Source organism: Patella vulgata, chromosome 1 (assembly GCF_932274485.2).
Source record: "Patella vulgata chromosome 1, xgPatVulg1.2, whole genome shotgun sequence".
Lineage (NCBI taxonomy): Eukaryota > Metazoa > Mollusca > Gastropoda > Patellidae > Patella > Patella vulgata.
In genome coordinates, this window is record NC_065879.2 from 36674810 (window position 1) to 36691069 (window position 16260).

Consider the following 16260-nt stretch of genomic DNA (forward strand, 5'->3'; position numbering starts at 1 on the left):
GACTCATGGGGAGGTCCAAGCATAATGGTTTGGGATGGAATCGGCCTGAACCAGAGAGTGGGTCCTGTGGTGTTCCAAAATCTCGGCCCAGGGAGAGGAGGCGGCATCACAGCAGTGCGCTACATCGAACAAGCTCTCAGACCCCACGTCATACCACATTTCGCACGTCATCGAAACAACGTTTTTCAGCATGACAACGCCCATGCCCACACCGCCAGAGTTACTCGGGACTTTCTACACCAGAAAGGTGTCAACGCTATGCACTGGCCAGCCCTTAGTCCGGACTTTAACCCGATTGAGCATTTTTGGATGAAATTCAGAGGAGACCAAACACAGGCTTTTCTGAGTGGTTCCAGGTGCCAATGGTGTACAGACGATGCGCTGCTGTTATTGATACTCCCGGTGAACACACCAGATACTGATGTATAGACTGTGTACAGACTCTAAACCTTCTCGTAATGTCTTGGAATTGTGATGAATTAATCACTAATGTGTCAACACACTGTCCACAAAAAATTGCTTTGATCCATTCAGTAAGTCGTTTTCTAGAATGATTTGATTAAAGTGCCTTTCTGATTTTGAAATCGTAGTGACGGTTTTTGGGGGGGTTTTTTTTGCTGTTTAGTATATTTGTAGACACTCCATTAGATAACGAGTTGTTTCATCACTAAATTTTACCTGGACAGCGGCGCTATGGCCTACTCTTATATCGAATTCGAATTTCTATGGATTCTTTTACGTTCACGCCAATGTGTACACGAGATCTCGATTTTTCGTCCCATCCGAACAATTATACGTTGTGCCTTGCCAATGCCAGAACCCCCGCCTTGCGCCACTGACAAGGTGGAACCACGCCGGAAAATCCGGATGAACTTTCTTTATCAACACAATGATCGGACACGGAAGCTCCAGGATAGCGAGCCAACGTATAACTCAATGAACCACACTGGCCTCCTCATGTTTGTCGAAATCGGCCAGGTCTGGATAACAGGGTCTATAACTCCTCACCGAACCTTGGCATAGTTGGAAGAGTATTGAACAGAACAGTTCGCCAATGTTTATAGTATAAATACATGTATTGAAAACGTGCAGGAAATTCCCCCGGGGATTTTTCAGTGTGGTTTCCCCGTCAGTGGCGCAAGGCGGAAGGCCTAGCTAGGAAAAACGTCTAGTCTTTCGGATGTGACAAAATATCGAAACCCCGTTCACAAGCCGATGTGCACGTAAAAGATGTCTTGGCGGTTGTAATTCAATTGTCTTTATTAGTCAGGACGGTACAGAAAAGTAGGACGTTAAACCCCATTTCATTTCATTCTTTCATTTAATGTCCAGTCGACACAAACTATGTCATTTCGGGACTGACATATGGCTTAATTTATTTTAATAATTCGCTTGTGTGTAGGGGGTCTTTAGCAGTGTGGGGAAAACGGAGGACCCGCTGAAAACCCACAAGGTTGGACAGGCGGTCCTACTCTTTGTCACCTACCACGTCACTTGTTTCAATGACAGACCTTATGATGCAACGTGCACGCGTTAACCATTCGCCGCCCCCCCCCCCCACCCACCCCAAAGAATTAATTTTATAGTATGTCTGTATATAGATATTATGTGATTGAATCGGGATTATCTCTCCACCAACGGCACTTATTTCATGGTTCATTCGTTCGTGTGGCTTAACGTCCGCTTCCTTTAGCTCCAAAAAAATGACTATGCAGCCAATGTTAGCCATTAACAAGTAGCTTCGACTTCTAAAACTCATGTCACTCCATGCAGTGATGGGTGTCGTGCACAAACACATATGCTTACAACTTCTTATTAATATGGAAACTTAACATAACTAACCGCTTTCACATTATACAATTAAAATGGGAAACAGAACGACGACTACGCCGCTGTTTGATTTTGCCAATCTCTAACATATATCATAATTGGAAGTTACTTGTTGTTGTATGATCGATGCAATTGGACAAAATAAATAGAAAAACAAATATATTAATCACTATTGGCCTTTAAATATATCATATCATTCTATGATTGATTGAACATAAATATCTACCTTATGACACACACAGGCATTGCTATCGTATTTATATTGTACGCTATGTCGTAAAACATACTAGGACTTTCTTTTCAGTAAGCCCTAATACTACTTACATAATGTTTTAACATAACACAATATTAATCGATAGGTTTTAGTAAAAATTCTTTGGCCATATATCAACTTTAAACTGACTCAAGTAAAAATAAAATGTTAACGTTAAACCCCATTCATATATTTGTTTATATTTATTATTGAGGATCAATGTTAATTAATTTCCTGACTAAAAATACAATTTGAAGGATAATAATAATACTCTTTAAAAAAAAAGGAAAATTAAAACAAAAATCCAAAAGCTTTCTGGCTTGATGCTATGGACATTTTTTTCTCGGCCAACATTAAGAGCCAACCAAGACCGCTCGGTTAGAAACCCAGTATCTCACGCACTGAGCCACCACTACCCTCGGTCTTAAAGTACCATGTCCTCAATGAATAAAATAATGAATTTATACAGGGCCTTCATTCCAGTAAAGATTACTGATCCGCGGCATTGTTACATTTTGTAAAGTTACCAGATGCACAATAAGTAAAAAGGAATTATAATCATAATCACAATCACGACACACAACTTTGCTTAAATAGACGTGTTTTAACAGTTTTTTAATAGGTGGCAGATATTCAGACATTCATGTTTCAAAAATCATCACAACACGACAGCGTGCAGCGTAAGCAAAGATCTCTAACCACAAGAAGATTTGGTTTTGATTGGACAAGTAACTTGTTATTCTTTGGAGTTCTAGTTCTAAATTAACTAACGAAATAGAAGGGATTATTAACTAAAAGACATAGTTAATTAGTACTATTAGCTGGCCACGTCTTTCTTTCTTTGCCCGAAAACCACTAACCAGGAACATGTATTTAGAACGTAAGCTTATTACAATAAATAATAAGATTATCTCATTAGATTTGATATTAATTACACAACCTATTATCACATTAATCGATTAGTTTTAGCAACAGGTCAGTTTGTATATGTTTACATAGAGACGAGTGTTATATTGTATATGTATATAAGTTAATACTGTACCTATCATTAACATTCACTTTCTGTCATCTACTTCTACAGTTATCTTCATTGTTAACCCTTTAACCTTACAACATGAGAGAAATCGTTCATATGCAAACTGGCCAATGTGGCAACCAGATCGGAGCTAAGGTAAGTTTAAACAATCTATATTACATACTTAGAATGGTAGTTTATAAAGCAAATCTATTATCAAAAACTCGAGAGGTAATTAGCTTCCTGGACTCAAATAAATTGTCTATAATAATAATAATCTTTATTCAGAATCTTCACCAGAAAAAATACACGAGTATACATAATATAAAAACACAAGAACATGACAATCTTTTAAACAAAGGTACTGTTTATGCATTGATTTTTTTTTTAAAAGCATTTTACACATACATTGTTCTGCAGAGTTAAACTAAATATTGACTATTTAAGATAATTTATATTGTCAGTATTCAATTCATAGTGCCATACAGATAGCAATATTCACAAATTCATTCATTATCTTTCAGTTCTGGGAAGTAATCTCTGATGAACATGGTATTGACCCAACTGGAACTTACCACGGTGATTCTGATCTTCAGTTGGAGAGAATCAATGTTTATTATAATGAAGCTACAGGAGGAAAATATGTACCCAGAGCTGTTCTCGTCGATTTGGAACCCGGCACCATGGATTCTGTACGATCAGGGCCATTTGGTCAAATCTTCCGTCCAGATAATTTTGTCTTTGGTCAATCTGGTGCTGGTAACAACTGGGCTAAAGGTCATTATACCGAAGGAGCTGAATTGGTTGACTCCGTCTTAGATGTGGTCCGTAAAGAGGCTGAAAGCTGTGATTGTCTACAGGGATTCCAGTTGACCCATTCCCTGGGTGGAGGAACTGGATCTGGCATGGGAACTCTCCTGATCAGTAAAATCCGTGAGGAATATCCAGATAGAATTATGAACACCTTCTCCGTCTGTCCTTCACCTAAGGTAAGTTATGCTAATGAAATTGCTAATTATTATCGAAACCATTTGATGGATAATATTCTTGAGTGACATTTAGAAGTAAGGTAGGATTGTTACAAGATTTCTAAATGTTTAGTGAAAGGTAACTCATCAATAAAATTGAAAAATATCACTGTATTAAAAAAATTAATTGTTGAATGTTTTAATGAGTGTTTGTTTTATTCTGTCATTTCAGGTATCAGATACAGTTGTTGAACCATACAACGCTACACTCTCAGTTCATCAACTAGTAGAAAATACAGACGAGACCTACTGTATTGATAACGAGGCTCTCTATGATATCTGCTTCAGAACCTTGAAACTGACCACACCCACTTACGGTGACCTCAATCATCTTGTATCAGCTACCATGTCTGGGGTGACCACATGTCTACGATTCCCTGGTCAACTGAATGCTGATCTCCGTAAACTGGCTGTCAATATGGTACCATTCCCACGTCTACATTTCTTTATGCCAGGTTTCGCTCCACTCACTTCTCGTGGTTCACAGCAGTACCGAGCTCTAACGGTCCCAGAACTCACCCAACAGATGTTTGATGCCAAGAACATGATGGCTGCATGTGATCCTCGTCATGGTCGTTACCTTACAGTAGCCACCATGTTCAGAGGTCGTATGTCCATGAAGGAGGTCGATGAACAGATGTTGAACGTTCAAAATAAAAACAGCAGTTACTTTGTTGAATGGATTCCCAACAATGTCAAAACAGCTGTCTGTGATATTCCACCAAGAGGCCTGAAGATGTCAGGAACATTTATTGGTAACAGTACAGCCATCCAGGAACTGTTTAAGAGAATATCGGAACAGTTTACAGCCATGTTCAGAAGAAAAGCTTTCCTCCATTGGTATACTGGTGAAGGTATGGATGAGATGGAATTTACAGAAGCTGAATCTAACATGAATGATCTGGTATCTGAATATCAACAATACCAGGATGCTACAGCTGAAGAAGAAGGAGAATTTGATGAAGAAGAAGGTGAAGGAGAAGAAGCGTAAATGCAATATTTAACGAAATATTATTAATTTATTTATATAGATTTGTTATTATCTTATTCATATTTAAATTATTGAATAAATACATGTTAATATAAAATACATCTTTTCTGTATAGAATCATCACAGAAATTGTTTGGTCTATTGGCTTCTAAACAAATAAGATTTGACATCCGTTGTTCCAAAGAAAAGTATAATTTGCCTCGGGACGACACCATGCATAGGGTGGGGGAGGGGGCGTTTAAGATATGTGATTCATTGAATGCTACGTACAGTCGTTAATGAAAAAAAAGATTAAATTATTAATGGGTGTTATTATCATTGTCTTCGTGACATATATTATATAATGTGATGGCAGGTGTGTGCCTGGTGTTCAATTAATCTATAATTGATGCTCTAATTATTTACACCTATATGTAATTACAATGTGTGATATAACGTGAATATCGTGGAATATCATCGATAGCGATTGTTAAATACGACCCTTTCACAATACACATTCTACAGTGGAGTGATGTTTAAGGGATTGTTAGATCATTCATCAAGAATGGTACGCCGATCCAAACGACATAAGTATATTCCAATTAATGTTTAAGATGATGTGCATCTAATAAGCCATATAGACGATTACTCATGGAAAAAAGCAATTTGATCTAAGAAAATCTTAAGGAAGTTTTGTAGTGTTCATATTATCTTTGAATGAAGGAATTATCTGTTTTAAGAAAATGAACTGATTTAGCATAAGTTCTTGGTGTTTGCATAATGCAATTACTTAAAGATGTATTATGTAAGAGCTAAACCTGCCTAACCAAGATGATTCGTTTGGCATCAAATGTTACATAAATAATTAATAATTATCAGACATTACTCACATGCCAAGCCTATAATCGACTCTCTAGATCATCGGGTGATTTTGTTTTTCATCGAATTTAAACACCATTGTCAGTTAATAATTAAATTTAAAAAATGGATAATTCAGACTTTGCCAAGAGACTACACCTTTTTTAAACCACCATAATACCGCCAAAAATGAAGTAATTTGATTGAAATATTCAACATTGTTTTAAATATATTAGCGCGAGAACTGACAGTTCTTTATCTAAATCGTATATAATGTATCTTTAAGGCGCATCTATTCAACAGACCCTCCGATGAGAGAGCTATAATGTTATTCGGGAAATGTAATGTAAAATTATGCACACCAGCTGGCAAGCACAAACTAAAAGAATGACATAGGCATATACATTTCACAAGACGGGGGCTCCTGAATAGAAGTTAATCACGGGAAAAAGTTTACCATGTCAGCGGTTCAAATATAAAAGTAATGTAAAGTGAGAATTGACAACCTATCTTATGTGCATGACATATACCCTTTTTGGATTCGGAGCTCAAATAGTGGAATTTTGCCTTTGGCTTGAACCCATTCTGTAAGAGGACGGGGGCGCGGGGGAGGTAGGGAGGGGGGCGAGTGGTCTAGCGTGTGCGCTTTAGATCCTAAGGTATGTCAAGTGGCGGTGGTTTCGACCCTGTACGTGAGAAGGAGTAGAGATGCTTGCCTAACAAATGTGGGTTTTCGCAGGCTCCACTAGTTTCCCACTTCCAAAGAACTCTACACGCAAAGAAGTTATTGAACTCAACTTGTACATTATGTTAGTCCCAAAACGACATAGTGGCGTTGAGAGGACGTTAAACCCCATCGGATGACGAAGAGAGAAATTTAAGTACCTATATAACATCCCAATCATTTTCTTCTTGTGGAATTAGTAATTCTAATTCATTCAAATGGGATGTTAAATTCTTGAAATATCAATTTATTCTCCCGAGTCGCTTTGCCAGGGGTTCCTTTCACTATTGACTAACTTTAATAGCTTTAGGTTCTATGGATATGGACACAGATCACGATTAATATTGACTTAATGTTAATTCTCGTCTCTTTGACCGCCTTGCCAAGTTTTCGTAAGGTTCGGCGCTTTCTACCACAGATGGAGCAACATGTGGCAACCTCTCGCTTAAAAGCAGGTATGAGGTTCACAATGGAAATCTTGAGATACCCAAACTGGATGTAGCATAAAAGTAAACATGCAACTGTCCGCCCTAGGGTAGAGGGTGGGGTTGGATCAGTTGTGCCATTCGCCACAACAACTGATCTTTAGTCCAAAGTATCCATAATTTGATACCCAAATTGGTTTCACTACGTATTTTAAGAGAGAGAGAGAGAGAGAGAGAGATAGAGAGAGAGAGAGATGATCTAAAGCGCACGTGTTAAACCACAACTGGTTTAGTGATATAGCGCGTGCGCTTTAGATCATAGGGTTTGTCATTGAATCAATCCGGTTTCCTCTCACTGCTAAAGACCCCTACGCGCAAGCGAATTATGTAAATAAAATTAAACCATATGTTAGTCCTGAAATGACCTGGTTTGTGTCGAGTGGACGTTAAACCCCATTTCTCTCTCTCTCTCTCATTGAATCAAATGCCGCGGTTTCGATCCCAATCCTGTATTTGATAAGGACTAGGGTCGTCTCCTTGTCCATTTGTTTAAAAGAAGAGATTGATGCTTTGAGTTAAGGTGGAACCAATTGAGTTTCTGTCAACACCTTTCACCTCCCGCAACCCCCTATCCCTTCCCACCCCCCGCGAGAGGTTTATTAACAGACGACACCCCACCACTTCAACAGTTTTGACACCGATGTGATTTATGCCTTTACATGAAAATAGTAAGCTGATTATGCGTATTCGTAAAGATCTTTCCATGTCTTATAATATACCCTATATAAGTTATGACACCACCAATTGATGTAGATAGCTATGTATATATCAACATTTATTTATTCAATAACGTACATAATATATTTAATTAATAACAAACATAACAGATAAATAAATATATTATGTGTACAATAGATGTCATTAAATCTTTAAAAATAAATTATTTGTTTGTATTTAAATATTGCATTTATGCCTCTTCTCCTTCTCCTTCTTCTTCATCAAATTCTCCTTCCTCTTCAGCTGTAGCGTCCTGGTATTGTTGATATTCAGATACCAGATCATTCATGTTAGATTCAGCTTCTGTAAATTCCATCTCATCCATACCTTCACCAGTGTACCAATGGAGGAAAGCTTTTCTTCTGAACATGGCTGTAAACTGTTCCGATATTCTCTTAAACAGTTCCTGGATGGCGGTACTGTTACCAATAAATGTTCCTGACATCTTCAGACCTCTTGGTGGAATATCACAGACAGCTGTTTTGACATTGTTGGGAATCCATTCAACAAAGTAACTGCTGTTTTTATTCTGAACGTTCAGCATCTGTTCGTCCACTTCCTTCATGGACATACGACCTCTGAACATGGTCGCTACAGTCAGGTAACGACCATGGCGAGGATCACAGGCAGCCATCATGTTCTTGGCATCAAACATTTGCTGGGTGAGTTCTGGGACAGTTAGAGCTCGGTACTGTTGGGAACCACGGGATGTAAGAGGGGCGAATCCCGGCATAAAGAAATGTAGACGTGGGAATGGTACCATGTTGACAGCCAGTTTACGGAGATCGGCATTCAGTTGACCAGGGAATCGTAGACAGGTGGTCACTCCAGACATGGTAGCTGACACCAAATGGTTGAGGTCACCGTAAGTGGGTGTGGTCAGCTTCAAGGTTCTGAAGCAGATATCATAGAGAGCTTCGTTATCAATACAGTAGGTCTCATCTGTATTTTCTACTAGTTGATGAACTGAGAGTGTAGCGTTGTATGGTTCAACAACTGTATCTGATACCTGAAATGACAGAATAAAACAAATACCCATTAAACTTGGAGTAACAGTAATACATCAGGACATAATGCAGTACATATTAGACATCTAACAATGGTTTAGCACACACACTATAGAATTATAATTATATTCAGTGGAAAGAAACATAAATAATTTAAGGGTGTGTAATTGATAATTGGTCATTAAAAAAAATTCACTAAAAGGATTTTATAATGTTGGTTCATGTATCTTGATTGGAATTATATAAAATTACCTCGACTACTAAATTGTTATAATATTAAGATTCATCAAATGATCTTGACAATGATGTATAAACTCAAAAACATAACTTACCTTGGGCGAAGGACAAACAGAGAAGGTGTTCATGATTCTATCTGGATATTCTTCACGGATTTTACTGATGAGCAGAGTTCCCATACCAGAACCAGTTCCACCACCCAGGGAATGGGTCAGTTGGAATCCCTGTAGACAATCACAGCTTTCAGCTTCTTTACGAACCACATCTAGAACAGAGTCGACCAATTCAGCTCCCTCGGTATAATGACCTTTAGCCCAGTTGTTACCAGCACCACTTTGACCGAAGACAAAATTATCTGGGCGGAAGATCTGACCAAATGGTCCTGATCGTACAGAATCCATGGTACCGGGTTCCAAATCAACGAGAACAGCTCTTGGTACATATTTTCCTCCTGTAGCTTCATTATAATAAACGTTGATTCTCTCCAACTGAAGATCAGAATCACCGTGATATGTTCCAGTTGGGTCAATACCATGCTCATCAGAGATTACTTCCCAGAACTGAAAAGAAGTAAAAAGAGTATGTGTTAAATATTTTTCTTTACGCCTCTGTATAGGGTATTCTGGCTATTCTAGAACACCTGATACCACTTGTGTAAAGTCGTTACTAAATCAATCTGTTCACATAATTATGAAATTAAATGTCTAGAGGTCGCTGAAATGTTTTCACGTTGTCCACTTAACATACATGTGGAACATAAATATATAAGTACTTGCAAAATAAAACTTGATACTCACTTTAGCTCCGATCTGGTTGCCACATTGCCCTGTTTGCATATGAACGATTTCTCTCATGTTGTAAGGTTAAAGGGTTAAAGACACAACTGTAGAAGTAGATGACAGAAAGTGAATGTTAATGATAGGTACGGTATTAACTTATATACATATACAATATAACACTCGTCTCTATGGCGACTCGCCGCTATGTGACCAAGCACGTTGATTATACTAGTTTATGAACGATCAAGTGATTATGTAATCAGAGTATTCGCCACAAATAATCAGATAATCCATTGATCGGTGTTTGAAAATACGACGAAAACTGTTCTTGTTGTAATAATTTATAATATTAAAGATGTATCATGTTAAAACTAAATCTTCCTATTCCAGGTCTTTTTGCTGGTTTCAAATGTTATATAAATTATTATTGAGACATATATTCACATGACAAGCCCATAACCAACTCTTTAAATCATAGGGTGACTGGGATATTTAATTGATTATAATTAGACAATGTCTGTCATGTCTTTGTTTAACGTTGAAATGGAAAATTTAGACTTCGTGTATTGTCATATAATTGTTACTTGACAATCTAGGCTGTATTTCTTGTCAAAACTTGAAACATTTATAAAGTAATTCGACTGAAATATATACGCTAATTTTTTTTTTCATTTTTTGTTTTTAAACTATTACAGCAAGACTGGCTAGCACTTTCTCTTAATCTTACACAATGCATCTCTATGGTTGTTTTGTTGCCCTTTGGCAATTTAGAAGTTGGAAATTAACGTCACGATATAAATAAATCCAGATCAAATCAAATAAACTCACACAAATTGTACAGGATGTATGGTTTCCCTGTCAGTGGTGCAGAGCGGCGAGCTTACATGTTGCGTTACACGTAAAAAAACTATTAAATGATGGAATTCGATGAAAGGTAGGTGTTACCACAGCTGTCTATAAAAAATATTCCCGGATAGCACAGTGTATGGCATCTGTCCGCCTTCATTAGCCCGATTGTGAAATGGAATGGGTTTTAACCTCCGACTGTTCCGCTCCGACTGGTATAATGAAGACGGGTTTGTGCCATACAGTGTACTGTGAAGGAAATTTTTCCCGGGCAGCGGGGCTACGACCTATTCTTATATCGAATTTTAACTGCCAAGGGATCTTTTACGTGTACGCCAATGTGTTCCTGTGACCTCGGTTTTTCGTAACACCCGAACGACTAGACAGCTGTCCTTGCCAGGCCCTCCGTCCTGCAAGGGGAAACTACACCGGATAGTCCCGATAAACTCTCTCGGCCAACAACGAGAGCGAACCCGCGACCTCCAGACTACCGAGCCAGCGTCTTATCCACTTAGCCACCGTGGCTCCCCCAATTAGCCCGTTTGTTGCAGAAAAGGGGTCGTTACACCCCATTTCATTACCAACTAAAATGTGAAATCACGTATCCAAGTATGTGTAGTTTTGAAGTTATGTTTAGCAATCTCAGAAAATATCTGAAATTATATCAAAAGTAACTTCCGGAATTATAGACTAAATATTTTTAATTTTCCTTTTCCTGGAGTTGATGAATTAGAATGTAAAGTTCCGGGACCTAAGACTGAAATATTATTTTCAAAGCAAGTGCTCATATTAATTTTGCTCCCACATATATATAATTACCAAAATTATATTACCAAAGTTTTATAAAAACTCCTTTTTACCGTCCGTAATAAAAGACTGGAATAATTTACCCGAGCATATGAAAGCATGCCCTAGTATAAAACTTTTTAAAGCACAGTTAACCAATGATGATAAATTAGTACCTAAATATTTTTACACCGGAAAGCGTTCTTCTCAAATAATCCATACAAAACTGCGTCACAATAAAAGTAACTTAAACTACCATAAATTCGTCATGCACTTAACGGACAACCCAGCATGTTCATGTGGCCACTACATAGAGGATACGGAACATTATTTATTATATTGTCCAAAATTTACCAATGTTAGATTCCAAACTATAAATACATTACCAAATATTTTTATTAACTTACAAACGTTAACCAATGGTGATAGCAATAATACCTTATAAATAAATACGCACATTTTCAATACAGTCCACACATTTATACATTTATCTAAAAGACTACAATAACCATCGTAAAATACCATCTAAATTAATTACTTTTCGGTTAATATACATCTGACGTCCACAAAACATGATGCAAGGCAAGCGTATTATGAAATAGTAAGGCAATGTAAGTGACACTAACTGTTAAATTACTTGCATGCACGATTAGTGTGAATATTAAATATTGTACCGTTAAATGTATTTGTATGAGAAGTGTATATATCACAGTTGTATTTGTAGTATACTTAATATATAAGGAGACGAATTAATATAAGCCTTGGCTTGTTTTTGAATCCTTACCTTCAGAATTGTATATGTATACAACACTTATCTTATTTGAATAAAATATTGTTTAAATCAATTACCAAAATTAAATAACAAGCTGATCTCATTATAGTAGCCCATAGTCAAAATTATTAAATTTCTAACCTACTATAATATCAAATGCAGCATTCTTTCAATTTAAAATAAACTGTATACATTGATTCTGGGCTTGATTAAAGGGGGGACATGGCTGCAGCCAGGAGCCCCAAACATTAAAGCCCCCGGACACGCCCCCCCCCCCTCTTCCCCCCGATAAGTTCTAAAAATTGATGTGTACCATAACTGTATGTCATTTATTATGTTTTGTATAATATGTTTTGTCATATATGTTTGGGTTTTTTTTCATTTATTATGCTGTATATATTATGTTTTGTCATTTATTATTTTGTATATTGTTTGTGCCAAATAAATCTATCTGTTTTGACCTACAGATTGCATTTGTGTGAGTGTGACATAATAACCAGAATATGCCATATGCCTCCCTTTTCACTGTTGATGCAAGGCCCCAATGACATTTTTAACCAAGGGCTCTATGCAAGTTTAATCTGAACCTGCATAGATCTATACACGCTATAAGTCTACAGACTTATACACTTTCCTGGTACATATCAAATTTATTATTTGGCAAGTAGAAATAGCAATTATTTTGTGTTGCAGCCGCAACATGTCAGAATAAAAGATAGCTATCGAGTACAATGGTCATATACGATCAAAATGACACCAATTAGCACTTGGTCCGATAATTGTTCCTAGTTAAACGTACATTATGCAAGAGCTAAATCTGATTATTGCAAGTCTTTATTTAGGCTTCAGATGTCATTGACATTATAAATTAGATCTTTATTTACACAACAAGCACAAAATCAACTCTGTAGACCCACGGATGGCTTGGATTCGGCTTGGATTTAAACAGGATTTCATTGATTGATTAAATTTTTAAATGGCGTCGTAAGCGGAGATTCACCGTTACGTTGAAGTCACACTCCCGGAAATTTTAGATCGAGGCTAAATGATAGAGTGTACGAAGCGAGGCCGCATGTCAGTCAATTTGATTGAAAGTTCGATATATACGGCCTTGATATTATGTTTAGTTGTGGTTAAAATGAGAGTTTGGATGTCGGTATTATACGCTCTTTTGTCACTTGCGTTTACAGAAAAATTATGGAAATTGATAAACATCGCTGCTAGCATCACCCCGGTTGAATTGCAGCCCCATTGGATCAGTGTTTCCTAGTAGTATTTGTCTGCTTCGGAGTTACGTAGGCCTACCAGTTACAGTACAAGAGTACACGTAGACTAACAAGAAGTCGGGTGTATTGTGCGTCATTGATTTGGTCCATTCCTTTCAAACTTTTGCTTCTTATATATATATTAAAAGTCTTATTTTTTAATTTGTAGTTTTCATGTTACGAATTGAATTGCAACCCCGTCTCAAACCGAATAGGCTAACGGTACAACAACCATTGAAAACGTTACTTGATAATCGAGATTATGTAGGTGGAGTTAACGCCTGTCAATCAAACGATCGGCCATTCTCGGTGACGGTGAAGAGGGAGTTGACTCCTATTTCTAGTCAAAAATTACAATGGTGATAACTTTGTTCAGAATAAAGTAATTTGACTGAAATTTTCAATAAATCTCGCATAATGTATCTTTAAGTTATAACTACATGTCATTGAAGTTTACATTAAAGTTATAAATAAAGTAATAATAGTTCTTCTGTCTTTTTGATACAAGTCAGTCCATTGTTCGTGGATATCCTTTATACTTAGCTTAATTACACAAATAACAATAGTCATTACATTAAATAGTATATATTTTTCATTTTTGACACATTTGAACGATTTGAGATGGCGTTCATTAACCCAATACTTTGATTTGTATTTTAAGGACACACGGCTCTATGCAATATGAGTGTATATCAAGTGATTTACATTCATTTTAAAAAGAAATTATTGAAATTTCTAATGAATTATTCACTTGTAAATCAGACGTCGGCATTGCAATGTAGGATATGCTTTCTTTTTTCATTACGAATGGCACCGTGTACCGACTTTTAGATAGTGTCTTCAATACTTTCACAGCAACATAACAACATCAATATTGATTGAAATGGACCAATATTGAAAAATTTCAAATATTAGTGAAAATATTGAGTTAGAGATTTAGCTCCTTTAAAGCTGCATTCCCACAAAAGTACGTGCAGGGTAGTTATTTCCAATAAAAGTATATAAGCATTCAACCTTACTAGAAAAATACTTAAAAACCCTTATGGGACGCGCCCGCGACAAAAATGTAACTGTGTGTCGGCTTGTTAATCGAATGGCTAACGGTTTGGGTAACAGTGAGAGACTTTAATCTAAAGCAGATTCGGTGATTAAACGGTAGACAAAGAAAATGGTAGATGATAATCCGTGAATCTACTTAGGTTTCGATTTTTATGTCAAATGTGAGCAAATGGACCCTCTCTCAATCAAGTCACGGTAGTTCCTTGCGATTAAAATGTTTTGAAGGGAATTTCAAGCTAATTTTTGAGAGATGAATTAGTTTCATATCACACAGTTTTTAGTTGGGAAAACATTTTTAAATCTACCTTTTAGACTGATTCAACGAAACATTTCAGGCATGTATGAAAAAATATAATTTGGACATAGAACGGAACAAGTAATATTATTTAGAACCCGAACAATTTTTTTTAAAAAAATAGAATATCGACGCAGGTCCGTGAAAAAAATAGATGTCTTCCCTTGTATTTCCTGTTTGTCATCTTTAGAAAATGGTAATTGTGATCTAAAACGTGGCGGTCATCGAAAAGTCAGATATGGCGGTTGTAATTTAACCGAACCTGTGGGTATAGACACTTGATTTCCTGTGCGAAATGCAGAGAAATTGGACAATTGAACGAAAATACATGTAGGTTATTTTGGTGACCATTTTGGAAATTTGTATGTACTGTAGGTATCATACTACTCCTGTCCAAAGTTTTATGCTTTTCTCAAGACGTGAACGGTTCTAGTGCATGGCAATTATTAGCCGCCACATCAAAAAACGTGTGTGTGCGCAAACAACCAATTTACAAGCGACGGTTAAGTTAATGCCACAAGATCATGTGATATTTTAGCTTGATAAACATGCGCCACACGAAACATACTCAGCAATTTTTTGTCACTGAATATCAAGTTCGATATTTGGGAATTCTTCTACCATTCACTTTAGTGTTAATATCATGCAAGTTCTTTGTAGCATTGTTTTACCTTGATATTTCGATTTTTTTTTAAAATCTATTTGAGATAGCTTAAATGTTGTCTCTACCTTCGACTCCTGCTGTCTCAAAATTATGAATATTCTCCAAAACTTGCCCAAAAATGTAAACTCACTTCTTCGGTTCTAGACAAAACGGTCAACAAAAGGTCTGAAGAGAGAGAGGGAGAGAGAGAGAGAGACAGATGGGTTTAACGTTTACTCGAACTAGGTCATTTCGGGACTAACATTGGTTCAATTTTATTTCAGTAATCTGCTACCACGTAGGGGTCTTTAGCAGTAGCAAGAAACCGGAGGACCCGGAGAAAATCCACGAGATTGGACAGGCGACCCTACTCCTTGTCACGTACAGTCGGGAAATCGAAAACACAGACCTTATGATACAGCGCGCGGGCACAAACCATTCGACCATCCACCGCCCCTCCCCGTCCGAAAAGGAGAGAGAGAGAGAGAGATGGGGTTTAACGTCCACTTGACACAAACTAGGTTATTTCGGGACTAACATTGGTTCAATTTTATTTCATTAATTCGCTTGCGCGTAGGGGTCTTTAGCAGTGGGAGAAAACCTGACGTACGAAAAGGGAAATGATTGCTAATCATATATCTGTAATCATATACCACCCATATGAAGATCTTGTGTATGGCTTTCAATATGG

The 16260-nt window shown here is 37.1% G+C and overlaps 2 protein-coding genes across 2 annotated transcripts; one reads left to right on the forward strand and one right to left on the reverse strand.

The window, feature by feature from the left end:
• Positions 1–3197: 3197 nt before the first annotated feature.
• LOC126832090 (tubulin beta chain-like) lies at positions 3198–5117 on the forward strand. Its single transcript, XM_050562779.1, has 3 exons — positions 3198–3254; positions 3623–4087; positions 4299–5117. Exons 1-3 carry the CDS (start codon positions 3198–3200, stop codon positions 5115–5117), a joined length of 1341 nt encoding a protein of 446 aa, XP_050418736.1.
• A 2953-nt stretch (positions 5118–8070) lies between these two features.
• Positions 8071–9978, reverse strand: LOC130013689 (tubulin beta chain-like). The gene is made up of 3 exons (XM_056102595.1): positions 9922–9978; positions 9220–9684; positions 8071–8889 (listed from the first exon to the last, which is right to left on the reverse strand). Exons 1-3 carry the CDS (start codon positions 9976–9978, stop codon positions 8071–8073), a joined length of 1341 nt encoding a protein of 446 aa, XP_055958570.1.
• Between the last annotated feature and the right edge of the window lie 6282 nt (positions 9979–16260).

Bases quoted from the DNA above. Each gene is read 5' to 3' on its own strand.
- LOC126832090 (XM_050562779.1), top strand. From the start codon at position 3,198: ATGAGAGAAATCGTTCATATGCAAACTGGCCAATGTGGCAACCAGATC. The intron at 3,255-3,622 runs GTAAGTTTAAAC...ATTATCTTTCAG, and splicing joins GCAACCAGATCGGAGCTAAG to TTCTGGGAAGTAATCTCTGA. The intron at 4,088-4,298 runs GTAAGTTATGCT...CTGTCATTTCAG, and splicing joins CCGTCTGTCCTTCACCTAAG to GTATCAGATACAGTTGTTGA.
- LOC130013689 (XM_056102595.1), bottom strand. From the start codon at position 9,978: ATGAGAGAAATCGTTCATATGCAAACAGGGCAATGTGGCAACCAGATC. The intron at 9,685-9,921 runs GTGAGTATCAAG...ACTTCTTTTCAG, and splicing joins GCAACCAGATCGGAGCTAAA to TTCTGGGAAGTAATCTCTGA. The intron at 8,890-9,219 runs GTAAGTTATGTT...CTGTCATTTCAG, and splicing joins CTGTTTGTCCTTCGCCCAAG to GTATCAGATACAGTTGTTGA.